This window comes from Somniosus microcephalus, chromosome 3 (assembly GCF_052327205.1).
Source record: "Somniosus microcephalus isolate GS21.2 chromosome 3, FLI_Smic_1.0, whole genome shotgun sequence".
Lineage (NCBI taxonomy): Eukaryota > Metazoa > Chordata > Chondrichthyes > Squaliformes > Somniosidae > Somniosus > Somniosus microcephalus.
Genome location: NC_140989.1, coordinates 269,225,878 through 269,252,765, shown reverse-complemented (window position 1 = coordinate 269,252,765; position 26,888 = coordinate 269,225,878). Strand labels below are relative to the sequence as shown.

General features: G+C 43.7%; 1 protein-coding gene across 2 annotated transcripts in view; it reads right to left on the bottom strand.

Moving 5' to 3' along the window:
- trmt13 (tRNA methyltransferase 13) overlaps positions 1-26,888 on the bottom strand; it is a 47,366-nt gene that overhangs the window by 16,362 nt on the left and 4,116 nt on the right. The window contains exons 2-9 of one of the 2 annotated variants that reach the window (XM_085982481.1): positions 21,421-21,467; positions 14,048-14,114; positions 13,149-13,211; positions 12,972-13,041; positions 7,882-7,988; positions 6,310-6,477; positions 6,149-6,221; positions 5,957-6,031 (exon numbers count right to left, since the gene is read on the bottom strand). In XM_085982481.1, the coding sequence (XP_085838607.1) occupies positions 5,957-6,031; positions 6,149-6,221; positions 6,310-6,477; positions 7,882-7,988; positions 12,972-13,041; positions 13,149-13,211; positions 14,048-14,114; positions 21,421-21,467 (670 nt within the window). The remainder of the gene's footprint in view (positions 1-5,956; positions 6,032-6,148; positions 6,222-6,309; positions 6,478-7,881; positions 7,989-12,971; positions 13,042-13,148; positions 13,212-14,047; positions 14,115-21,420; positions 21,468-26,888) is intronic. The other variant, XM_085982482.1, reaches the window with a different exon arrangement.

The window sequence follows — 26,888 nt, the reverse complement described above, 5'->3', positions numbered from 1 at the left end:
AGAAATGCAACGGGTCGACCACCTTGATTCAAGGTAGCCGAGATCGCCACATCCGATGCATCGCACTCGACCACAAAAGGGAGATTTTCATCGATGGAATGAAGCGTGGCTTTTTCCAGTTGTTGCTTGAGGAGGTCGAAAGCTGAAATAGCCGTTGCCTTCAACGGAAATGACTTCGCGTGAAGCAGGGGCTGGATCTTGTCGGAAAAGTGGGGTAGCCACTTCGCATAATAGGCGAACATGCCGAGGGCCCGACGAAGAGAGCCGAGATTCGTAGGAGGAAGGAGCTCCTGAAGCGGATGAAGTCGCTCCGGATCCGGTTTGATGACACCATTGCCCACCCAGTAGCCAAGGATGTTGACTGATGGTACTGATTTCACAGATTTGGACTCATTTAAGGTTAAGTTGCGACGACGGAGAACGTCAAGAAATTTCTGGAGGTTGGCATCATGCTCCTTCTGGTCATGACCAGCAATGGTGATATTATCCAGATATGGAAAAGTGTCCGTTAAGTTCTCCTGTTTGACTAGGCTATCCATTGCCCGTTGGAAAACGGCCACCCCATTGGTGACTCCAAATGGAAGGCGACAAAACTGGTAAAGCCAAACATTGGCCTCAAAGGCCATATACTTTTTGTCAGAGTCCTTTAACGGTACTTGATGGTATGCGCTCTTTAAGTCAAAAGTTGAAAATACCTTGTAGTTGGCAAGGTTATTGACCATGTCTTCGATACGTGGTAGTGGGTAGGCATCCAGGTCGGTATACTGGTTAATAGTTTGCGAGTAATCAATGCAAAGACATTTCTTGTGTTGCTTCAGAGGATTTTTAACAATGACGACTTGAGCCCGCCAGGAAGATGAACATGGCTCAACGATACCGTCAGCTAGAAGGCGAGAGATCTCTGCCTCGATAAAGGATAGATCATCTTGGCTGAAACGTCGTGATTTAGTCACTATGGGCTTACATCGGGGGGAAAGATTGGCAAGCAAGGAGGGCTCATCGAGCAAAGCCGCCGAAAGCGCACAAAATGGTACTTTGGAAATAGTAAGCTCTGGTTTTGACCCTCCAAACTCAAAAAAGTGAGTCTTTTGTGTTGTTTCTGGAAATCCTGTCCCGGGAGCACATCACTGCATAGGTTTTTGAGCACCCCGAGCTGGGTGGAGGAATAAGTCCGGCCATTGAGAATAAGGTCAACAAGACAAAAGCCGGAAGAGTTGGTGGGTAGTGTCATCAGAGACATTGCAATTTCCCTGTCCGAGGGGTAAATACGCAGTTTTAACTTACTGACAGCCTGCTCACTGATGAAGCTGTCAGAGCTGCATGAGTCGATTAGTGCACTCAAAATGTGTCCATTTACCGAAACCTTCGTGGCTGCATGGGACAGGCTTTGGGGAAAAACAGCTGTGATGGGAGGAGGAGTAGTTTTACCCTTGACAGTTGTAACCTTAGTAGTGGCTCTTGGGGGAGGAGCAGTTTTATAGATAGCAGCTGTAACCTTAGCAGTGGCTCTTGGGGGAGGAGCAGTTTTATAGATAGCAGCTGCAAAACTAACATAGAAACATGGAAGATAGGAGGAGTAGGCCATTCGGCCCCTCGAGCCTGCTCCGCCATTCAATGAGATCATGGCTGATCATCCAAATTCAGTACCCTGTCCCTGCCTTCTCCCCATATCCCTTGATCCCTATAGCCTTAAGAAATATATCCAACTCCTTCTTGAATATATTTAATGAACTGGCCTCCACCGCCCTCTGTGGCAGAGAATTCCACAGGTTCACCACTCTCTGGGTGAAGAAATTCCTCCTCATCTCAGTCCTAAATGGCTTACCCCTTATCCTTAGACTATGACTCCTGGTTCTGGACTCCCCGGCCATCTGGAACATCCTTCCTGCATCTAGTCTGTCTAGGCCTGACAGAATTTTATAGGTTTCGATGAGATCCCCTCTCAATCTTCTAAACTCCAGTGAGTATAAGCCCAATCGACACAATCTCCCCTCATACGTCATTCCTGCCATCCCAGGTATCAGCCTGGTGAATCTTCGCTGCACTCCTTCCATGGCAAGAACATCCTTCCTCAGATAAGGCGACCAAAACTGCACACAATACTCAAGGTGCGGTCTCACCAAGGCCCTGTACAACTGCAGCAAGACACCCTTGTTCCTGTACTCGAACCCTCTTGCTACGAAGGCCAACATACCATTGGCCTTCGTAACAGGGGCTCTTGACCGGTATACCTTAGAAAAGTGACCTTTCTTAATAACAGAGGCTCTTGACTGGCATACCTTAGAAAAGTGACCTTTCTTACTGCAATGACTGCAGGTTGCGTTATGAGCAGGACAAAATTTCCTATAGTGGAATGCACCTCCACAGAAAAAACACTTCCTTCCAGATTGCCAAGATGCCACTAGGGCAGGGTTGTCATCAGTGAGGGCTTCTAGGGTAGAGTCTTCATCAGCTAGGATACAGTAGGCTTCCGCCCGAGGCCCATTGGAGCAGTCACCAAAAGTGATAGCAGCAGTCCGTGCACGCGGTAAAAGATAGGCATCTGCATTTTTTTTGCTAAGTCCAGAGAACATGCCTGGTCATAGGCAGCTTGTAACTTGAGGGTTTTATTCTCCAACAGACGCTGGTGTATGAAAGGAGACACAATTCCGTTAATAAAGGAATCACAAATTAACTCCTCCTGGTATTGCTCAGCTGAGACAGCTTTGAGATTACAATCCTTGCTGAGCCTGCAAAGCTTTTGAAGGAATTCGTCAAGTGATAGCCCAGGTTGTTGTCGAGTTGTGGCCAGTAGATGACGAGCAAAAATTTCATTTGGGGCCTTAACATGTGGTTGCTGTAGTATTTGGATAGCGGAGTCATAGTCTACACAGTCTTCGATATAGTCAAACACATGAGGGGATACATAATTGGCAAGTATCTCTAACTTATCAGGAACATTCTCACCACACACCCTGAGGAAGTTGCTGAAGGTACGATACCAGTGTTTCCATACCTTAGCTGTTGTAGGTGAATTCGGGTCCAGGTCAAGACGGGCGGGTCGGAGTAGTTTCTCCATGATGGATTGATTACTATCTCTGGTTCCCTTCTACCGTTTGAGTCGTAGCCGTCTGTTCCCAAAACCACTCAGAGCGTGGAGCAGCAAGCAGTCGATTAAATTGATGTAAGAAAACTACTAGGCACTTGGTCAGAGTATTAAACAGGGCTTTAATCGACTGTTTCACAACATGGAAGTCTAGTTATCCTTCATTAGTTCCTGTTTACAAAATGTCCCTGAGCAAGCTAGGCCCGTGCCCAAGTATTTATACTCTCCCTGGACAGCGCCACCAGCAGGCCGCCCAGTATATTTCATAAGTCATTTCTACATGAATGGCACGATTTATGTCAAGCTCATTGTTATTTTATTCTTTGAAGCACATGACAATCCATTAGCCTTAGAATTCACGATATTTAAAGTAACAATATTATCAAAAACTTTCCTCTCATTCTGTACCTTGGAGAAACTTGGGTGATTTTTTTACTGCAATGTGAGTAGTTTTTATTTTGCAGCAATACTGTTGGATTGAATATGATGGTGAAGTGCGATTGGAGAGAATACTGAAGTTGGAGTGAAAAGCTTTGTGAATAATGAAAGTGGAAAATAACCAGTTAGAAAGGAGAGACTTAACACAGATACAGAAAAGACACTTAGCCAGTGAGGAAGAAAAAAATGTATACACAGACTCAATGTACAACAATTGTACAGGACTTTGGTGAGACCACACCCGGAATACTGTGCACAGTTTTGGTCTCCTTATCTGAGGAAGGACATACTTGCCTTAGGGGCGATGCAACGAAGGTTCACTAGAATGATCCCTGGGATGAGAGGGCTGTCCTATGAGGAGAGATTGAGTAGATTGGGCCTATACTCTCTGGAGTTTAGAAGAATGAGAGGTGATCTCATTAAAACATTCAAGATTCTGAGGGGGATTGGCAGGGTAGATGCTGAGAGGTTGTTTCCCCTGGCTGGAGAGTCCAGAACTAGGGGACACAGTCTCAGGATAAGGGGTTGGCCATTTAGGACTGAGATGAGGAGGAATTTCTTCACTCAGAGGGTTGTGAATCTTTGGAATTCTCTGCCCCAGAGGGCTGTGGATGCTGAGTCGTTGAGTATATTCAAGGCTGAGATAGATTTTTGGCATTTAGGGGAATCAAGGGATATGGGATTGGGCGGGAAAGTGGAGGTGAGGTCGAAGATCAGCCATGATCTTATTGAATGGCGGAACAGGCTCGAGGGGGCTGAATGGTCTACTCCTGCTCCTATTTCTTATGTTCTTAATGGTACCAAAATGGATGACAAATACAGGAAATGTTATTATGAATAAAATTTGGCATCTATCATGTACTAGCTGAGATTATAGGTTCTGGGACCTGCTTGGCACAAAAGTACTTTTTATTTAAATAAATTAAAAATATTTTAAACTGTCCATATATTTTAATTGTGCAAATGACTATTGCATTTTGTAATACTGTACCATGCAACTGTAATTCAATGCTGGCTAAGATTTCATGCAGAGACAAAAGAAAATTGTCATTTTAAAGAACGAAAGCATGCAGGATGCCGATGGTGTAAAGTACTCCCTATCTGTTTAATGTAAATCATATACTTGTCATCCGATTCCATGGAAAACTTGCATTTTGGCTCTCTATTTGTGCCTGGTGCCAGCCTGATGATGAAGGTGAAGGCTCATTCTAGAGTTGTTCCATTTACTAACTCAGACTTAAGCATTTGGACTAGTTTGCTTGCCAATGAAGGGCACCTGATTCATGAAATGTCTGTACAAGCTAAGCATTCAAGCGTTGTACTTGGGGTTTTTTACAAAGCGCCTAATGTGAAGTGGGCATGCTTTCCAAATTACATGCAACCTCAGACAGAAGCTTAGTGTGTGCTGATCCCTCTTGGCTCACAGACTATTCTATTTTAAAGTGATTTTGCCAACAGAGTTTTGGGCTTCAGGAAAATTATATTCAGAAGTGTTAATTATAATTTCTTATTTGGGAGTAAGTAGGTCTTTTAGAATCTGTGATACAAACTTATGATACCAAATTGATCTTGTATATTTATAACATTGTAAGAAAATATTCAACATCATAAGGGATAATAGTTTCTGCTGGCTCATTTTTTTAATTAGCTATAGATTATCACTTAATAAATTTGAGAACATCACAGTTGTTAATCTTTGGACATCAACTACGCATAGCATCCTAACTCTCGGTATGTACCACAATGCCTACCACCCACAAAAAAAACAAAATAAAGCTGTGCCCACTTGCTCCATAGGTTATATACACTATATTAAAAGAAACAGTAGATACATGGCTGTGATCTCATAGCTGTACTCTTATCTTGAATTTATCAATGAGATTACCACCTTGTAATTTCACATGTATCCATTATAGTCCATGCAATAATGGATCTATTTGCATCCGGCAACAGCTATCATCAGGGCAGGAGTCAGTACTGTAGATGCACTTCTCAGTCATTTTCATTCCCACCTGTCATCTTTCAATAACAATCTGCATCACCATTGTATTTCTATCAATCTCCATCAGCTGTTATTCTGAAATTTAGCATTTCAGTATATTTTCATATCCTCCAAGATTATTCAGACTCCACGTCGTACTTCCTTTAACAACGTAAATGATGCACTTCTCAGAGACAGTGCCAGCAACAGAAATATCTGATAACTGCATTTATTGCAAAAAGCAATGGGACTCAAATTCATGTACACAATAGAACCTGAGTAAGGAGGAGCATTGTCAAACTAGGCTTGCATTCTATAAAAAGTGTTAACTTCTGTGGTACTCAAAAGAATATGAGATTTGCAAAGGGACGCCTGAAACTGCTGAATGACAAATATGAAGATTTACGGTACTTCTAATTTTCATACTCGGATTTCAGTAAATTGTATCATACCTGTAGCAGCTCCACACAAATGTTTGCCAATTCCAACAACAGGCAGTCTTTCTCTTACAAGAAGAGGCACCTTACCTGCAACAATATCATACTAATCATTTTCTATTCAGGAAAAAAAGAAAAAAATCTTTAAAAGGAGAATGAAAATACCCTTATTGCGGTAGCGCACAAAATTTAAGCAGCATCACTTGCCTAGGCTGAGATCTTCTATGTCGATCTGAAGCCGCTCAAACATTGAGCCTCGACTTCTGTGTTTACCATCTACCTTTAAAAGATAATGTTACATTTGCCCAGTTAATTTACAGAGATTTCTGGAATATTATTCCAGGCGCTTAATTGCAGCAAACTACTACCTTGAAACGAGTAGTGGCTCTCTCCACAAGGAGGAAGTAAACATTCTTGGCATCTTGTAAAGCAAGATCTATCCAATGGGACAACTTTCCCCGACCAGCACCAAACTCCACAAAACATCGGTTCGATCCAAGCAAGCCCAATCTTTCCAAATTACCAGCAAGTGAAGCCTGGAACATTACAAATTAATCCTGTATGGGTTAACAGCACTAGATGTCAAATAAATCAGAAAAAATATATACTTTTATGATTCCCTCCCCCTGGAATGGCTGATGTTTAAATTAGTAAACAGCTTAGCCATCCAGATTAAGAAGGTCCCAGGTTCAATCCCCAGTCTCTGATAATTTAGCTGATCTCTACTAGAAATAACCACAGAGGTGCTACTATTGGCTTCACTGCTCTGGGTCAGGGAGTAATTGAGGGAGATCGCAACTAAAATTACACAAATGACAGATAGCTGAGTAGAAACCCACTGAGGAATTTATTTTTCCAGGCGAGGAACAATGTGGATCAACAAAGGCTGGAATAACCCTAATACTAAGAAGACTAAGGCCTAGAAATTCAGTTAGGGGCGCCCAGCTCGCCTGGGCGCCGGAATTACCGCTGCACGTGGAGCCACTTGCGCCAGCGGGAAATTCAGTTTCAGCGCCCCAAGTTGAAGCCGGCCGCTAAACAAGGGTTTCGGCGCCCCGCTTGGGGCGCTGAAACTGAATATCGGCGTGTAAAGTGCCGCAGCGCCACCCGCTGCGGCACGGCAGCCTGTGGTACTGCAGGCCTTCCTCTAATTCTTAAGGGGGCGGTGCCTGCAACAGCGCGATCCCCGCTCGCGAGTGCCGGCAAATGAGCCCGGCACCAAGGAGAAGTGCCGGGCTCTCTGGAAACAGCTGGCAATGCCGCGGGGGGGGGGGGGGGGGGGGGGGTGTAGGAGGCCGGGGAAGGAGGTGCGGGCAGGCAGCCGCCGAAAAAGCGGCCGGCCGCACCTCCACCTTAAATCGCCCCAGTACCGGCACAGGTAGGCCCCGTGTACCGGTCGCTGTTTGCGGCCGGCGCAGGCGAGGCGGCAGCAACTGAATATGGCCAGCGGGGCGATAGCGGGGCGCTGCGCACACAGATGACGTCATCGGTGGCGGCGCAGCGCTAATGGCTAACGCCGCCATTAGCGCTCCGCTAAATATCGCGGTAGGTTTGCACAGTGGCGCAAAAGCCCTCTTTGGGCGCAAACTGGTGGCGCAGGCCACTGAATTTCTAGGCCTAAGGGTTTGCTCAGTACATAAAATTCACATTTTTATAGAAATTCCCTAAATGACCTATGCGACTAATAGTAAATTAATGGATTTCTTAAAACGTGAATGTTAGTTTTATTTAAAAAAAACTTCCCTGTGCATAGAAAAGGGAGCAGACATGTCCCACACCTGCAGCTCTTGCTTTTTTTTTAGAAGCGGTCGATAAATAATTACTGTATCTCATGCTGGAGTACAATTAACCCTTCCCCTGATTGAAGCAATAATTTTAGTACTAGCTAAATACACAAACCAGGTTTTAATTCAAATCATATATATACTTCCACATCCTACCTGCTGCTTCAAATGCTTAAAGGCAAACTCTCCATTTTTTGGATCATTCAGAGCTTCCTGCAGTGTTATGTGGGTTAATGTTTGGTCTGTCAGCTTAGAATTCAAACCTGCAGATAATTAATAATAGATATTTTGAAAACATAAATAACACCGTCAATGAATTAATTTAAGTTTTAAAATTGCTTTGGGTGAGAGTCCCTCATTAAAAAACTTGAAAGTGTTTTCTCCCAAATCTGTGCCTATCTTTCCTAAAACTCCATGTTTGAACCTCTCTAATCAGATTTTCACCTTTTCCACAGCACTGAAACGGCCCTGAAAGTCACAAATGACATCCTCTGAGACAGTGACCACAGCGCACTATCCTTTCTTGTCCTTCTTGACAGTCAACCACGCCCTCCTCTGTTATCCAGCTGAGTGGGACTTCCTTCGTTTGGTTCCACTCTTACCTATTTGATCGTAGTCAGAGAATCTCCTGCAATGGTTTCTCTTCCCGCCCCTACAACATCATCCAAAGACATGACATCAGGTGCCACATGTACGCTGACGTCACCCAGCTCTACCTCAGCACCACCTGTCTCGACCCCTCCACTGTGTCTGTGTTGTCAACCTGCTTGTCCGAAATCAAGTCCTGCACAAGTCATTGTCTTCGGTCCCGCCAAAAATTCTGTTCCCTTGCCACCGATTCCATCTCCCTCTCCGACCACAGTCTCAGGCTGAACCAGATTGTTCGCAACCTGGGTATCCTATTTGACCCCGAGCCGAACGCATAGCCGCCCAATCACAAAAATCATCTACTCCCACCTCCGTAACATAACTGGTCTCCACCGCTGCCTCAGACCATCTGCTGCTGAAACCCTCAACCATGCTTTTGTTACCTCCAGACTCCCATCCTTCACCTTCCATAAACTTCTCATCCAAAACTCTGCTGCACTAACTCCCACTCACCCATCACCCCTGTGCACACTGACCTACATTCGCTTCTGGTCCCCAACGCCTCAAATTTAAAATTCTCATCCTCGTGTTCAAATCCTACCATGGCCATGCCTATCTCTGTAGCATCCTCCAGGCCTATAACCCTCCTCCAATTCTGTGTTCCTCCAACTCTGGCCTCTTGTGCTTCCTCCACCATTGGCAGCCGTGCCTTCAGGCTTCTAGGCCATAAACTCTTGAATTTCCTCCCTAAACCTCCCCTCGCTCTCCTCCTACAAGACCCTCCGTAAAACTTACCTCTGACCAAGCTTTTAGTCACTACTCCTAATATCTCCTTTGGTATTGATTCCCTTCTTTGTACTGTTTGCACTCCAAGTAGTGGATGGAGACATTACAATTAATTCATCGATCCTGTGCTCCGAGCTAAAAGTCGTGCCTGAAGATCAGAGAATTGTTGCTCCAGTGTTGTAGCCAATGTTCCCTCTAATTTTTTTTCTGTGCGTGGTCCCTTTAAATTTGCGGCAGCAGCTGGTGAGCAGCCTGTGTGGGACCTCCCAATTGGTGCATGGCTGTGGTTGTAGCCCTAGCTCTGATCCATGCTCCCTTCAATTACAACTCATCACTAGGAGAGCACGATTGGTAAAGTTACTCTATTACATTTACTATGAGTGTCACTATGTGCAGGGATTCTGGAAGAGGTGAATAAAATACTTCATGTATAGTATTGACCAGTGTTATGCACCTTTGGGATCCTTCTTTAGTTTGTGCACCTAATTACAAAAATAAACTGATAAAATTTGAATTTCCTGGCACAACAGTTGGTTCCTTTTTAAAAATTTGTTTTTGCCAAGTGGGCAATACCAGACATTTTCTGGTGCCAATCCACAGATTACCAGATTTACTGAATTTAATTTCAGAACTTGTCATGGTGGGATTCAAACTAATAATCTCTAGGTTGCTAGTTCAGTACCATAATCATCACCCCATTACACGAAAGGATAAATGGTCACCAAAATTCTCCAAATGGTACTTTAAATGGAGTAGATAAGGAATATCAATGATTAAAATTCAAATGGAGGAATTATTGGGATGGCAGAGAAAGATCTTGCTAAGCAATGTTAAAAGACTCACCTTCTCCTGTACAGGGTGGGTTGTGTTCTTCTCTGAGGCCAGTAGTCAGTTAGGAGGGACTTTCAATTTGCTCTCCTTGGATTTGCAAACAAGTCTGGGTGCTAATTCTGACATGATTTACTCTATAAGTGCTGAACTAACAAGATACCTCTTATATACTACGGTGTTTTGTTTTAACACGTCAAATCCATTTTTCAGGTGTACGTATGAATGATTTCAATAAAATTCTAGAAAAAAAAGTCTGTCATCATATGTTTCAATCCTCAATCCTTTTTTTCCCCCAAAGCCACCCCCTCCCAAGCATGCATCTAGATCTTTTCATTGCAAACTGCTGGCGTGACATCGGCCATCTCCATTTCTCTGCTCCCTCACTCACTCCAACCTACCTCCCTCTGAACTTGCAGCACTCCATTCTCGCAGATCCAACCCCAAAATTGTCATTAAACCTGCCGACAAGGGTGGTGCTGTTGTTTGGCGAACCGACCTCTACCTAGCGGAAGCTGAACGCCAACTCTCCGACACCTCCTCCTACCTCGCCTGGACATCAAACCGAACATCAAACCACCGTTTCCAAGACTGTCACTGACCTCATCTCCTCTGGAGATCTTCCCCCCACGGCCGCCAACCTCATAGTTCCCCAACCCCGCACAGCCCGCTTCGACCTCCTTCCCAAAATCCACAAACAGGACAGCCCTGGTAAACCCATCGTTTCAGCCTGTTCTTGCCCCACGGAACTTATCTCTTCCTAACTCGACTCTATTTTTTCTCCCCTTGTCCAGTCTCTTTCCACCGACATCTGCGATTCTTCCGACGCCCTCCGCCACTTTAACAGTTTCCAGTCTCCTGGCCCCAACCGCCTCCTTTTCACTATGGACGTACAATCCCTCTACACCTCCATCCCCCACCAGGATGGCCTGAGGGCGCTCCGCTTCTTCCTTGATCAGAGCCCAACCAGTCCCCATCCACCACCACCACCCTCCTCCGCCTGGCTGAACTGGTTCTCACATTGAACAACTTCTCCTTTGACTCCACTCACTTCCTCCAAATCAAAGGTGTTGCTATGGGAACCCGCATGGGTCCTAGCTATGCCTGCCTTTTCGTGGGATATGTGGAACATTCTTTGTTCCAGTCCTACTCAAGTCCCCTCCCTCACCTCTTTTTCCGGTATGCTGATGACTGTATCGGTGCCGTTTCCCGCTCTCGCCCTGAACAAGATAATTTCATTCACTTTGCTTCCAATTTCCACCCTTCCCTCACCTTCACATGGTCCATCTCCGACTCTTCCCTTCCCTTCCTCGACTTCTCCGCCTCCATCTCTGGGGATAGGTTATTGACAAACATTCACTACAAGCCCACTGACTCCCACAGCTACCTGGACTACACTTCCTCCCACCCCGCCTCCTGTAAGGGCTCTATTCCATTCTCCCAGTTTCTCCGTCTCCACCGCATCTGCTCTGACGATGCCACCTTCCATACGAGTGCTTCCAACATGTCTTCCTTTTTCCTCAACCGAAGATTCACCTCTACTGTGGTTGACACGGCCCTTGACTGTGTCCGTTCTATCTCCCGCACTTCTGCCCTCATCCCTGCCCCTCCCTCCCGGAACCACGACAGAGTTCCCCTTGTCCTCACCTTTCACCCCACCAGCCTCCACATTCAACAGATCATCCTCCGCCATTTCCAGCGTGATCCCACCACCAAACACATCTTCCCCTCACCTCCCCTTTCAGCATTCCGAAGGGACCACTCCCTCCGCAACACCCTGGTCCACTCCTCTATCACCCCCAACACCCCTTCCCGTGCAAGCGCAGGAGATGCAACACATGCCCTTCTACCGCTCCCCTTCCCACTGTCCAGGGCCCCAAACACTCCTTCCAGATGAAACAGCGATTTACTTGTACTTCTTGCAATTTAGTATACTGTATTCGCTGCTCACGATGTGGTCTTCTCTACATTGGGGAGACCAAACGCAGATTGGGTGACCGCTTTGCGCAACACCTCCGTTCAGTCCGCAAGGGGGGCCCCGAGCTTCCGGTCGCCTGTCACTTTAATTCTCCGCTCCACTCCCATTCAGACCTCACCATCCTCAGCCTCTTGCATTGTTCCACTGAAGCTCAGCATAAGCTCGAGGAACAGCACCTCATCTTTCGATTAGGCACTTTACAGCCTTCTGGATTCAACATAGAGTTCAACAATTTCAGATCATAACCTCGGCCCCGATCATATATATATTTTTTTATTATATCCACACCTTTTGTTTGTGTCTTTTCTTCTCTCCCACATGGCAGCTGTCTTTCATTCTGCCAGCACAATTTACACTTCATCTAGAGCCATCCTTTGTTTCTTAACCTGCCCCATTACCATCTCCTTCTGCCTTGAATATCTCTTAACTTCTCCTGCCTTCTATCCTATCACAGACCTTCCCTTTTGTTCTTTCATTCCCCCCTTTCCCAGCCCCTACACTTGCTTAAAAGTCTGTTCCATTTCCTGCTTTTTTCCAGTTCTGACAAAAGGTCATCGACCTGAAACGTTAACTCTGTTTCTCTCTTCACAGATGCTGCCTGACCTGCTGAGTATCTCCAGCATTTTCTGTTTTTATTTCATGCATCTTCCGCCTTCTGGTAAAGGAAGGATGATCTAAGCTGTGGACTTCACAGGCGCCATTGAGGTTTGTTTGTCATCAGACTATAGAAATTGTATTTCACGGAGAGTGAGCTCGTCTGTCTCCCTCCCCCTCCTAAGGTGGTACATCTCTCAGCATCTAGCAACCTGGCTGAAAACTCATCCAACTGAATGGATTGACAGACACCTTCAGCTTGGGGCAGGGGTAACTTCTCCTATGAATAGAACTATTGCACACTTTCCTACTTTCAAAGGACTGGTTCTCTGGGACTGTATGCAGTACATTCCTGACAGTTTTTCTGAAACATAATCCCAGTCTGCATGGTATGCCAATTATATATAATTTTCTTTAATTTATACCACCTTTCTTTAAACTGTGTACAATATATGTGTGGCGTAATACTCACTGCTGGTTGCCTTTCGGAGCTTTTTGACCATTTTCTCCAGTTCTTCTTTGGACAAAGCACAAATAGAAACCTTAAATATATTTAAGAGATAGAATAATAAGTTGCTTTACTGAAGAGAAATAAAAAGGTTATCATTACAGAACATTTTGCTGATTTTCACCACACCGGAAGCTGTACCTGTTGTCCGGGTATCTCTATTGCATCCTCGTAACCCCCATTAATGCCTTTAATATAGTAAATCTGAAATGAGAAAAACAAAGTAGGGGTAACAAGGATGAGAAAAAGATTAAATAAATGAAATATAATGCATTTCATTGTAAGATTGTGTATATGGTCTCTAGGTTTGGAAGAAACAAAATACATAATTAGAAACGTCAAAGGAACTTGCCTTTTTGATAGGAACAGGAGTAGGCCATTCAGTCACTTGAGTCAGTTCTGCCATTCTATTAGATCTTGGCTGATCTGTACCTCAAATCCATTTACCCACCTTTTCTCCATATCCCTTGATACCCTTAGCTAACAAAAATCTATCAATCTCAATCTTGAAAATTTCAATTGACCCAATGTGTACCTTGTAGGTCACTACAGCAGTAAATTCTGTTTCAATTCATCTCTGATTCTGGTGAGAACCTACTTAATAATAATGATGCGTATACGGAATTTTGGGTTTTCCATGCCCTTTATGGTTTACTACAGAAAGGGTGGTACAACATGTACTCTGGAACTCTCTTTATAATGCCATCCGTCTTTCTATAACTTTCTCTTCAAACAAGCCTTTAGTCACCTTTCTTAACTCTTCCAACTCCTGCTGGTTATCCACTCCCCTCCACTAAATTAAAGGCTGAATTTAAGTGCAAGTTGTTTCAGTGTGATGGTGCTCCAATCTCTTATTAACTCATGATGACTAGATTGACTAGTTTACCACATGTGGATGCTTTACATGATTCTGACTAGCATTTGCTGAATATTTCACAAATATTGGCACATAAATGAAAGCCAAACATTTGAATAGAATCAAAGTTCACAGGAGTACTTTATGTAGACAAAAAGAAAAACATGACATCTTTAAGACTTACAGGTTTGGGTTTTTCCCTTGAATTACACTTTTTCAGATGCTTTTCTAGTTTATCTTCATCAACCGTGCTGGAAAAAATAATTATACTTTATATGTTGTGGCTTCTTAGTGGCTAGACATTTGAGTCATTAAGACTCTAATCACTTAAACACAAGCAGATCAACAAGATCAGTTGTCTTTCTTTTGCTGATATTTATGTTTCAGTGCTATGTAGTATTTCCAAAGTGCAATAACCAAAATCAATCAGTGGGAAATCTATACCCCATAATCTCATCAAATCCAACATAATACATTTTTTTCTGGTAAACCGCCATTAAATGTAAAACACTGTAGCATGGAGCAATATCTCCCCAATGCAATTTCTGTTGTTTCTTAGTTGAAGAAAGTACTGAAAAATTACTTTAAAAAAGCCACAGGGTTTAGTAGTCAAGGAAAAAAAGAAGTATGTGATAAGCATGGTGAAATTGAAAGAAACCTGCAACTGTGGACCAGTTCAAATCACTAGAACAGTTAGAAATCTAGACAAAGGACTTATGAGCTCTAGAAGCATTGGAAAGAGCAAGGACTTGCAATTACGTATATAGTGCTTCTAATGTAGTGAAAGTCCTAAGTCACTTCACAGGAGGAAAAGACACTAAACAAATGTTAGAAGTTTAGAGGAGGTGACTGAATGTGTGGTTGGTGGTTTTGAGGAAGCTTTTGCAGGTGGAGAGATGAAGCAAGAAAATGAGATTTAGGTTGAAAATTCCAGAGTTTAGGGGTGTGATGACTGAAGGCTCTGCCAATAATGGTAGAACAGTGGGGGTGGGGTGAACGCTCAGTATACCGGAGGGTGCAGGCTAGGCCATAAAGCTAGAGGAAGTCACAGAGGTTGGGGAAAGACTATGTAGGCATTAATAGATGAGGATGAGAATTTTTAAATCAATGCACTGCGTGAAAGAGAATTAGTGGAGGTTGTTAAGAGCAGGATTGAAAAGCACATAAAATTTACTTAAGAATACGAGATGAACAGTGAAGTTAAGGATGAATTAGCGTGCACAGGATGAAGTTAGAGAGACTGTTGAGATCACTGTAGAAGTAGAGCCTGAAGGTGACATAGGCCTGGATAAGAATTTCAGCAGCAGTGGGAATGGATTGAGGTAGACAAGGTTACAGAAGTAGAATCGGCTGGTGTTCACGATGAATAGGATGTCAGCCTTGAAGGCCAGTTCAGGGTCAAATTGTCGTGAAGAGTGATGGCAAAGTTGGATGTTGTTCAGTATTCATGCAGAGTTGACTCATGCGTAAGGATAATGTAATTGCTGAAAGGTAATGTGTAGCGGAGGAAAAAGAAGTGGCTAAAGATGTGAGCCTCGGCATGTCCTACAAATACATGAACCTGTTGTAACAAATAGGAACATTTCTGTACTGATTTCATAGTTTTTAAAATAGCTAGAGTTAAAATGGAAGCAGCCCTTTGTCACACAGATACGAATAGTTAACTTCAAACAGTATGCCTATGGGAAAGCAGTGAATCCCTGCGTTCAGAAATTATTTAGGTCAAAGTTACCTTGATGGCGATAACAGCTTATTTGAAATATTAATACATGTGGATTGGCAGTGATGTAGATAACTCTATACTCTGAGAATAGTGAACCATCGGAGGAATCCATTATAAAGGGGTGAAACCCAATCCAGGGGAAGTGCATGAAGAAATTGCAAATGCACCATGGAGGGTAAAACTGGTGTCATGCTAAAGAGTTCATCCAGACATGACTGGCAAAGAGGAATAAAAAGACAACACCGGAGACATAAATGAGGAAAATAAATTTATTTAAACCAAAAAAACTGCTGTAGGTAAATACAGCATTGATATAAAAGTATTAATTGTAGTTATTTTCATTACAATCTGAGGTAATAGCTTGAAATGACTAAAGGCATACAAAGAACAGTTTGCCGTTACAATGTTTACAATATCCTTCTAATTTTGTGCAAGAATTCCAACAACATATGCCAAAAGACAAAAGATCTGATGAAACAGTAATAGTCTCATATTAATATCTATGATGCGTGTGCATGACTATTTGATTTTGCTTTTGGCTATATAATTATGAAAACCTAGCTGCCAAGACCCACAGTATTTGGATGGGAGTGGCATCATAACCACAAAGAATGACGAGCGGACTGACCGACCAGTTGCTCTGCCAACTGTACTCAACCCAACTGCACGAAGTGCAAATTTACTATGTCAGTGTGTATTGGAATGTTCCTCGATTGCACACTAGTGTGAACATGGTCAATAATCTATTACAGCTGGTGCATACACTCCTCCTCCACAAGACTTGGATTTTTTTTCTGGAAGTGGGGTAGAGGCAAGGGGTTAAAATGTTACTGAAGGGCCAGCGTCTATTGCCCATGGTCTACATGTCCTCACTGCTACTGTTGCAGGACCTCTTGTATGTCTACAATATTTCCAGAAATGTCCCAAGGAGATTAGTTCACTGGTGACAGCGCTCCTAATGCTTTGCAGTGCAATGTGGACAACTCTGCCTTATCACTGGTTTCCTTGCTATCCCGCACCTCTTCACTATTCTCCAAGACAGATTGTCTTTTTGCCTCTCCCAGGAGATTACATGGCTGTGAGGGGAGGTGGTAGGTAGCGTATAGTCATGATGCTCCAGTCATCAGGTGTGGGGGGGCAGGCTTGATGGATCAGCTGGTCTTCTACTGCCTGTCATTTTTGTATGTTCCTAATGGACAAGGTGGACGCATCTGTGGAGACAAGGACAACAATATGTAATACACACCAACTTAATATGGAAACAGGTGGCTATAGATACTACAAAGGCAGAAAAAGATTTATGCAGGTAAAGTGCAACTGTGGAGTACTTCTAAAAAAACATTCTGCATGCCTATTGGAGACTTTATAGCCTTATGTTGATGTTGTTTAAGTTGCAATTTATGCACAATGCTTTCCAACTATTCAGTAACAGGGAAGTTGCTTAAAACTTAATTACATTGTTTACACTTACCAGACAACTGGTACTCTGGAGGTTAAAGTTCCTCCTCAGCGACTAACTTCAACAGCTTCATTATTGTTTCCTCTGGCCACAGATTATTTTTTCTCCCAGTGAAACCGAGCCTCCAAAATGACATTGATATTCTTTCTTGCCATCCTTTTGATATTACATAAAAAGGGATTTATGCAGTCCTGTGGCTTCAACAAATTTTAAATGTTTTATAGTTTTTCCTCTCATTTTAACGATCCATACGCATAGGGAACGGTAGTGTAATGGTAATGTCACTGGGCTAGTAATCCAGAGGCCTGGACTAATGATCCAGAGACGCTTCAAATCCCACCACAGCAGCTGGGGAATTTAAATTCAGTTAATTAAATAAATCTGAAATAAAAAGCTAGTATCAGTAATGGTAACCATGAAATTATCGGATTGTCGTAAAAACCCAGCTGGTTCACTAATGTCCTTTAGGGAAGGAAATCTGCCGTCCTTACCTGGTCTGGCCTATATGTGACTCCAGACCCACAGCAATGTGGTTGACTCTTAACTGCCCTCTGAAATGGCCTAGCAAGTCACTCAGTTGTAACTAACCGCTACGAAACAAAATAATAAGAATGAAACTGGACGGACCAGACCTCGGCAACGGCACACCCAGCCCAGTCAACCCTGCAAAGTGCTCCTCACCAACATCTGGGGACTTGTGCCAAAATTGGGAGAGCTGTCCCACAGACTAGTCAAGCAACAGCCTGACAGTCATACTCACAGAATCATACCTTTCAACCAATGTCCCGAACTCCTCCATCACCATCCCTGGGTATGTCCTGTCCCACCGGCAGGACAGACCCACCAGGGGTGGTGGCACAGTGGTATACAGTCGGGAAGGAGTGGCCCTGGGAGTCTTCAACATTGACTCCGGACCCCATGAAGTCTCATGGCTTCAGGTCAAGCATGGGCAAGGAAACCTCCTGCTGATTACCACCTACCGCCCTCCCTCAGCTGATGTATCAGTACTCCTCCATGTTGAACACCACGTGGAAGAAGCACTGAGAGTAGCAAGGGCACAGAATGTACTCTGGGTGGGGGACTTCAATGTCCATCACCAAGAGTGGCTCGGTAGCACCACTACTGACTGAGCTGGCAGAGTCCTGAAGGACATAACTGCCAGTCTGGGCCTGCGACATGTGGTGAGAGAACCAACACGAGCGAAAAACCTACTTTACCTCGTCCTCACCAATCTACCTGTCACAGATGCATCTGTCCATGACAGTATTGGTAGCACTGACCACCGAACAGTCATTGTGGAAATGAAGTCCCGTCTTCACACTGAGGACACCCTCCATCGTGTTGTGTGGCACTACCACTGTGCTAAATGGGATAGATTCAGAACAGATCTAGCAGCTCAAAACTGGGCATCCATGAGGCGCTGTGGGCCATCAGCAGCAGCAGAATTGTATTCCACCACAATCTGTAACCTCATGGCCCGGCATATCCCTCACTCTACCATTACCATCAAGCCAGGGGACCAACCCTGGTTCAATAAGGAGTGTAGAAGAGCATGCCAGGAGCAGCACCAGGTGTACCTAAAAATGAGGTGCCAACCTGGGGAAGCTGCAACACAGGACTACATGCATGCTAAAAAGCGGAAGCAGCATGCTATAGACAGGGCTAAGCGATCCCACAATCAACGGATCAGATCAAAGCTCTGCAGTCCTGCCACATCCAGTCGTGAATGGTGGTGGACCATTAAACAACTAACGGGACAAGGAGGCTGCATGAATATCCCCATCCTCAATGATGGTGGAGTACATGAGTGCAAAAGACAAGGCTGAAGCGTTTGCAACCATTTCAGCCAGAAGTGCCGAGTGGATGATCCATATCGGCGTACTCCTGAGGTCCCCACCATCACAGAACCCAGTCTTCAGCCAATTCGATTCACTCCACGTGATATCAAGAAACGGCTGAGCGCACTGGATACAGCAAAGGATATGGGCCCCGACAACATCCCTGCTATCATGCTGAAGACTTGTGCTCCAGAACTAGTCACGCCTCTAGCCAAGCTGTTCCAGTACAGCTATAACATTGGCATCCATCCGACAATGTGGAAAACTGCCCAGGTATGTCCTGTCCACAAAAAGCAGGGCAAATCCAACCCAGCCAATAACCGCCCCATCAGTCTACTCTCAATCATCAGCAAAGTGATGGAAGGTGTAATCAACAGTGCTATCAAGCGGCACTTACTTACCAATAACCTGCTCACAGATGCCTACTTTGGGTTCCGCCAAGACCACTCGGCTCCCAACCTCATTACAGCCTTGGTCCAAACATGGGCAAAGGAGCTGAATTCCAGAGGTGAGGCGAGAGTGACTGCCCTTGACATCAAGGCAGCAGTTGACCGAGTCTGGCATCAAGGAGCCCTAGTAAAACTGAAGTCAATGGGAATCAAGGGGAAAACGCTCCACTGGCTGGAGCCATACCTAGCACAAAAGAAGATGGTTGTGGTGGTTGAAGGTCAATCATCACAGCCCCAGGACATCTCTGCAGGACTTCCTCAGGGCTGTGTCCTAGGCCCAACCATCTTCAGCTGCTTCATCAATGACCTTCCCTCCAACATAAGGTCAGGAATGGGGATGTTCGCCGATGACTGCACAGTGTTCAGCGCCATTCACAACTCCTCAGAAAATGAAGCAGTCCATACCCGCATGCAACAAGACCTGGACGACGTTCAGACTTGGGCTGATAAGTGGCAGGTAACATTCGTGCCAGAGAAGTGCCAGGCAATGACTATCTCCAACAAGCGAGAGTCTAACCACCTCCCCATGACATTCAACGGTATTAGCATTGCCAAATCCCCCACCATCAACATCCTGGGTATCACCATTGGCCAGAAACTTAATTGGACCAGCCACATAAATACTGTGTCAACAAGAGCAGGTCAGAGGCTAGATATTCTGTGGCGAGTGTCTCACCTCCTGACTCCTCAAAGCCTTTCCATCATCTACAAGGCACAAGTAAGGAGTGTGATGGAATACTCTCCACTTGCCTGGATGAGTGCAGCTCCAACAACACTCAAGAAGCTCGACACCATCCAGGACAAAGCAGCCTGCTTGATTGGCACCCCATCCACCGCCTTAAACATTCACTCCCTCCACCACCGGCGTATGGTGGCTGCAGTGTGTACCATCTACAAAGATGCACTGCAGCAACTCGCCAAGGCTTCTTCGGCAGCACCTCCCAAACCCGCGACCTCTTCCACCTAGAAGGACAAGGGCAGCAGGCGCATGGGAACACCACCACCTCCAAGCTCCCCTCCAAATCACACACCATCCTGACCTAGAAGCATATCGCTGATCCTTCATCGTCGCTGGGTCAAAATCCTGGAACTCCCTACCTAACAGCACTGTGGGAGTATATTCACCACATGGACTGCAGCAGTTCAAGGCGGTGGCTCACCACCATCTTCTCAAGGGCAATTAGGGATGGGCAATAAATGCTGGCTTGGCCTAGTGATAGGGTGCCAACTGTTTATAGAAACTTGCATGAAGGGAATTTCCTACCAAATAACCATTACAAATTGCGGGGGGGGGGGCAAAGTGAGAAAAATCACCCCTTCTGTGTAAAATGTAATTAATTACTGCTCAGAGAATAGCAACATTGTAATTAGCCATCACATTATAAACCCCTTCTGCTGCCTGTATTAAATTTTCAAATCAAGTTCCTCCTAACTGCCTTATCTTGTAGCACTTTGTTCACTTTTTCTTCCAATAGTTTCTGTTTAAATGAAAATTATGTTTCAAAATATAAGGTAATGGTGATAATGAACTCCACTGGGTGTGCAAGATCAGGGTTTTATTTACGAAGGACAGAGGGAAGAAAAGAAGGAATTGCATTTAAAGGGCACCTTGTCACACGTCTAAGAAAAGGCCCAAACGTTTACATATAATGAATCACTTAAAATGCGGCGACTTCTATTATATATGGTCAAATATAGCAATCATTTTGTACAAAGCAAAAATCCACAAAGAGCAATGAGATGAATGGTCAGTTAATCTGTTCCTGGGTGGTGGTTATGAACAAAGAATGTTGGGTAGGACTTCCTTCCCTTTTTCCTAATATTGCCATGGGATTTTTAACATTCACCTAAACCAGTAATCAGGCAAACAGGACCTTGGTTTAACATCTCATCCAAAAGGACTGCACTCTCTCAGTACTATACTAGAGTCTCAGCCTAAATTGCATGATCAAGTCCTGAAGTGGGACTTGAATCCACAACCTTCTGACTCAGAGTGAGAGTGCTACCAACTGAGTCAAGCTGACACTTCAATTCATTAACATGATTAAAACATACACACAGTAATTAATTTCTGCTTCTTGTACTTACTGTTTTGGGTCAAGGGGACATGGAATTCTTCTCCTTTGGTTTTCACCCTGCAAGGAAATTAAAAAAAAATTAACTTGAACATGTGAATTGATGAAACTTTTGTTATTTAGAAAATTGATAACTAATAGCAGTTAGATCTCCAGTCATCACTTATTGATCCACATCACTTTGTACATTGCAGAATGATTTTCAGAGCTCAACTTTAGAACTAGTATAAAATGGCTCAATTTTCTGTGCATTAACAAGGTTAATTTATGGAAGAGACATTTATTGTTCACTTGTCCTGGTTATTCATGATGTATGATGTAACATATCCATTATACTCCCACAAGTACCGTCACCAGCATGATCATACATAGTGCCATCTTATGAAATTGAATGCTGTGGAAACTGGAACTAACACTAAAAATTAAACAATGAAGGTTAAATATTGGCCATTTACAGCAACAACAGCCAGTTCAACCTCTCCACCTATTCTCTCGACCTTTGGAGCTATCAGATTGCTCACCTCATTGCATATCTGACATTAAGGTGCGGATGAGCTGGGAAGTCCTACAAATGAACATCAAGACAACCAAATGTGTAATTTTTGATGCCCACCAAAAACTCTGCAACTTTGCTATTGACTGTCTCTCTCTTCCGGGCTCCTTAATCAAACTTAACCAATCTGCATGCAACATCGGCGTTCAGTTTTTCACAAAGCAGAGCTTCAAACCCCATATCCTATTCACTACCAAAGATCCTCTTGGTTCCACCCCTGCAGCACTGCTCATCTCCACTCCTATCTTACCCCTACTGCTGCCAAAACCATTATCCACACTGTCATCAATTCTAGACTATACTTCTCCAATACCCTCCTTGCCCACCTCCTGACCCTCCAAATTGTCCAAAATTCCATTATTCGCGACCATCCTGCATTAAGTTCACCCAGCCATTACCTCCATACTTATTGATTTATATTGGTACCCCATTCCTCCAATTTCAATTTTTTATTTAAATCTGTGTTTACAAGTTCTTCCACTGTCCTGTTCCAATCTACATCTGTAACTTCATAAAGCCTTACCTTTCCTCCCATGTCTTCTATCCTCCGCCTCACATCCCATTTTTGGTGGAACCTCCTTCAGCCATTTTGGCCATACTCTTTGGAATTCTCTCCCCAATCACCTCTACCTGTCTACCTCTTCCTACCTTTAAAAGCCTTCTCAAAACACACCTCTAAATAAAGCTTTTAGTCAGCTCTCTTGAGCAAAAGCTCTGCACCCACTCCTTTTCTCGTCTATGAAACACCTTCATATTTTTCTACATTAATCACAGAATTGAATGTGGCAGGAGAGCAACAGGCCATCTAAACCATTAACCCTGCACTGGTATTATTCTCCACATGAACCAAGTAGTCTAATAGTCTTTTTTTAAGCAGCTACTTTTAAAAGTACTTGTGGACTCTGCTTCATCAACAACTTGAATTTATAAGGTGTCTTTAACGTAGAAAACAATGTCCAAAGGTGACTCACAGAGGTCAAAGAGGTGGATTTCAAGGAGTCTTAAAAAGGACGCGAGAGAGATGGAGAGGGAGAAAGGGCGATAGAGTGAGTTCCAAACTGGGGGGCCTTGGTGGCTAAAGCCACAGGCAACAATGGTGGGGTGAAAGGGGGGGGGGGGGGGGGAGAGATATGCACAAGAGGCCAGAGTTAGAGGAATGGTGAGTTTGGGGACTGAGGGTTGTAAGGCTGGAGGTTACAGAAAAAGGGAGGGACAAGGTCATGAAGCAATTTAAAAACAATGATGAGAATTTTAAATTGGGGGACCAGGAGCCAATCTAGGTCAGCAAGGACAGGGGTGATAGGTGAGAGGAATCGAATAAGGCAACAGCGTTTCGGATGAGCTGAAGTTTACGGAAGATGGGAGGCACTGAAATAGTTGACTCTGGAGGTTACAAAGACATGGATCAGGGTTCAACTGTTTATGACAGAGAATTCCAAATTCTAACAACCCCCTATATAAAGAATTTTTTCCAACTCCTCCTTAATTCTTATCTTAAATTTGGTCCCTCTCATTATCATCTCACCAACCACTGAAAACAATCTACAGCTATTTATCCTATAACAGCCCTTCATAATCTTGAAGACCTCAATCATGTCAATCCCCACCTTCTTTGCACCAGCCCATCAAGGGAGGATTCGCTACTGGATCTAGTAATGGGGACTGAACCAGAGCAGATAAGAGAAGTAAAAGTTGGGGAACATCTAGGCAATAGTGACCATAATATAATATGGTTTAAGATAATAATTGAGAAGGACACCAGCATGACAAAGGGTAATAGATTGTGGAAAAGCTGATTTTTAGGGGCTGAGAATAGAACTTGGGAAAATAAAATGGACAAACTATGATGCAGAACAACAATGGGAAACATTTAAAATGGTGTTCAACAGAGTCCAGGAAAAATATATTCTGCTTAAAAACAAGAACAAACTAAACACTAATGACAAACCATGGATGAATAAAGACATAAGGAAAAATTGAGGGTAAGGAAAGAGGTGTACACTAAGTACATTGTCAGCAGGGGCGAGCATGACAAGGGAGAATACAAAGATTAGAAGACATGTCAAAAAAACAATTAGGAAGGTAAAGAGGAACTATGAAATTAAATTATCAAGGAACATAAAACAAAATAGTAAAATATTCTACAGGCACATAAATAAAAAAAGTCAGGATGGGAATAAGACCTCTGATGGACAGGATAAAATCACAGGCAGTGATAACAAAATGGCAGAAATATTAAATAATTATTTTGCTTCAGGGAGACGGATCAGGTGGATATGACATTGGAAGATGCGATTAGAAATGATATAACCACATTTAAAATAAAAAAGGGGAGATATTAAATAAACTAATCAAACTCAAAGAGGATAAAACCCCTGGTTCGGACAGATTGCATCTGTACATTTTTAAAGAATCTAGGGCCAAGATAACAGATTACACATATTTAATAATTTGTTAGAAAAAGGTGCAGTGCCAGAGGACTGGCGGATACCTATATTTAAGAAAGGAGATAGAACATATACAGGGAACTTTAGACCACCCAGATTAACATCGGTGGTAGGAAAGATAATAGAATCTCTATTAAATGAGAAAATAGAAAAACATCTAGAAACCAAAAATATAATGAATAGCCAGCATGGATTTCAAATGGAAAGTCTTGCTTGACCAATCTCATTGAATTCTTTGAAGAGGCAACAGAGAGAGTAGGCAAGGGTAATGTAGTAGGTGTAATACATCTAGGTTTCCAAAAGGCCTTCGATAAGGTACCACATAATAGACTAATGAATAAGGTCAGGGGACAGGTAGCAGAATTGATAGTAGGCTGCAAAGTAGAAAGCAGAGAGTAAAGGTTAGCTATTCAGAATGGCTGAAGGTGGGAAGTGGGGCCCCACAAAGATTAGTGCTGGGATCACTGTTATTCACAATTTATATTAACGATAGGAGTAGAAAAGTAGAATAAGGTGCATAAAAGAACAATTGTGTTGGATAGTACTAGAGGTGGTAGTAGTAACATTTAGATAGGAGCAGACTAAGAAAAATTCAAAAATGGGTTTAGAATGCATGTTCGTAAACACACAAAGTGTGGCGAATAAGGTTGGTGAGCTACAAGCACAATTAGCCGTGTGGCAATATGATGCGGCAATGACGAAAACGTGGCTTCAAAATGGTGAGGACTGGGCACTTAATATTCAAGGGTACAAGGTGTTCAGAAAAGATAGGGAAGGAAAAAAGGGAGGTGGGGTGGCAGTGTTGATTAAGGAAGACATTGTAGTGTTTGAAAGGGAGGATGTTCTTGAGGGGACAAGGACAGAATCCATTTGGTTAGAGTTGAGGAGCAAAAAGGGTATGATCACACTATTGGGGGTATTCTATAGGCCTCCAAATAGCGAGAGGGAGATAGAGGAGCAAATCTGCAGGGAAATCGCAGAGATATGCAAGAGCTATAGAGTGGTGATACTGGGAGACTTTAATTACCCAAATATCGATTGGGATAATGCTAGGGTAAAGGGAAAGGAGGGGGAAGAATTTCTGAAATGCGTTCAGGAGAATTTCCTTGACCAATATGTTCTTGGCCCAACTAGGAAGGAGGCATTGCTGGATCTGGTGCTGGGGAATGAGGTGGGCCAGGTCAACCAGGTGTCTGTGGGAGAACACTTGGGTGCAAGTGATCATCGTATCATAAGATTTAGATTAGCAATGGAGAGGAGCAAGGAACAATCTAGAGTGGAACTTCTAAGCTGGAATAGGGCTAACTTCAATGGGATGCAAAAGGATCTAGCCAGGGTAAAATGGCATCAAAGACTGACAGGAAAAACTGTAATGGAACAATGGGTAATCTTTAAGGAGGAGATGTTCCAAGTACAGGCTAGGTACATTCCAACAAGAGGGAAGGGTAAGGGAACCAAAGCAAGGGCTCCTTGGATGACGAGGGAGATAGAGAAGATGATGAAACAAAAAAAGAGGGTGTATGATGCATGTCAGGTGAATTCTTCAAGGGAGAACCAGACCAAATAGAATAAGTTGAGAGGGGATATGAAGATGAAAATAAGATTGGCAAAGAGAAAATATGAGAGCAGAAGGGGGGTGTACATAAAAGGGAACCCAAAAATCTTCTACCGGCATGTAAACAGTAAGCGGGTAGTAAGCGGCGGGGTGGGGCCTATTAGAGTCAAAGAAGGTGATATATGCTTAGAGGCGCAGGGCAAGGCTAGAATACTCAATGAGTACTTTGTATCGGTGTTTACTAAGGAGGTGGATGCTGACAAAATATCAGAAGAAGTGGAAAAGGTAGAAGCAATGGAAGAGGTGAAAATTGATAGACAAGATGTACTAGAAAGATTAGGTATGCTTAAGAGCGGACAAGTTGCCTGGTCCAGATGGCTTGCATCTCTGGTTGCTAAGGGAATTGGGGGAGGAGATAGCGGAAGGGCTTGCCATAATTTTCCAATCTTCCTTAGATGCGGGGGAGGTGCCTGAGGATTGGAAAGTGGCAAATGTGACACCATTGTTCAAGAAAGGGTGTAAGGACAATCATAGTAACTATAGGCCGGTCCGTTTAACATCAGTGGTGGGTAACGTTTTAGAAACAATAATCAAGGAGAAAATTAACGGGCACTTGGAGAGGTTTAAGCTAATTAAGGAGAGCCAACACGGATTTGTAAAAGGTAAATCGTGTTTGACTAATCTAATCAAATTTTTTGACGAAGTATCAGATAGGATTGATGAAGGGAATGCAATGGATGTTGTCTACATGGATTTTCGGAAGACGTTTGACAAAGTACCACATAGAAGGCTGGTTAACAACGTTGAGGCTCATGGAATAGGTGGGTCAGTGGCAGCTTGGATAAGGAATTGGCTTAAAGACAGAAAACAGCAAGTTATGGTAAATGGCTGTTTTTCAGACTGGAGGATGGTAGATAGTGGTGTTC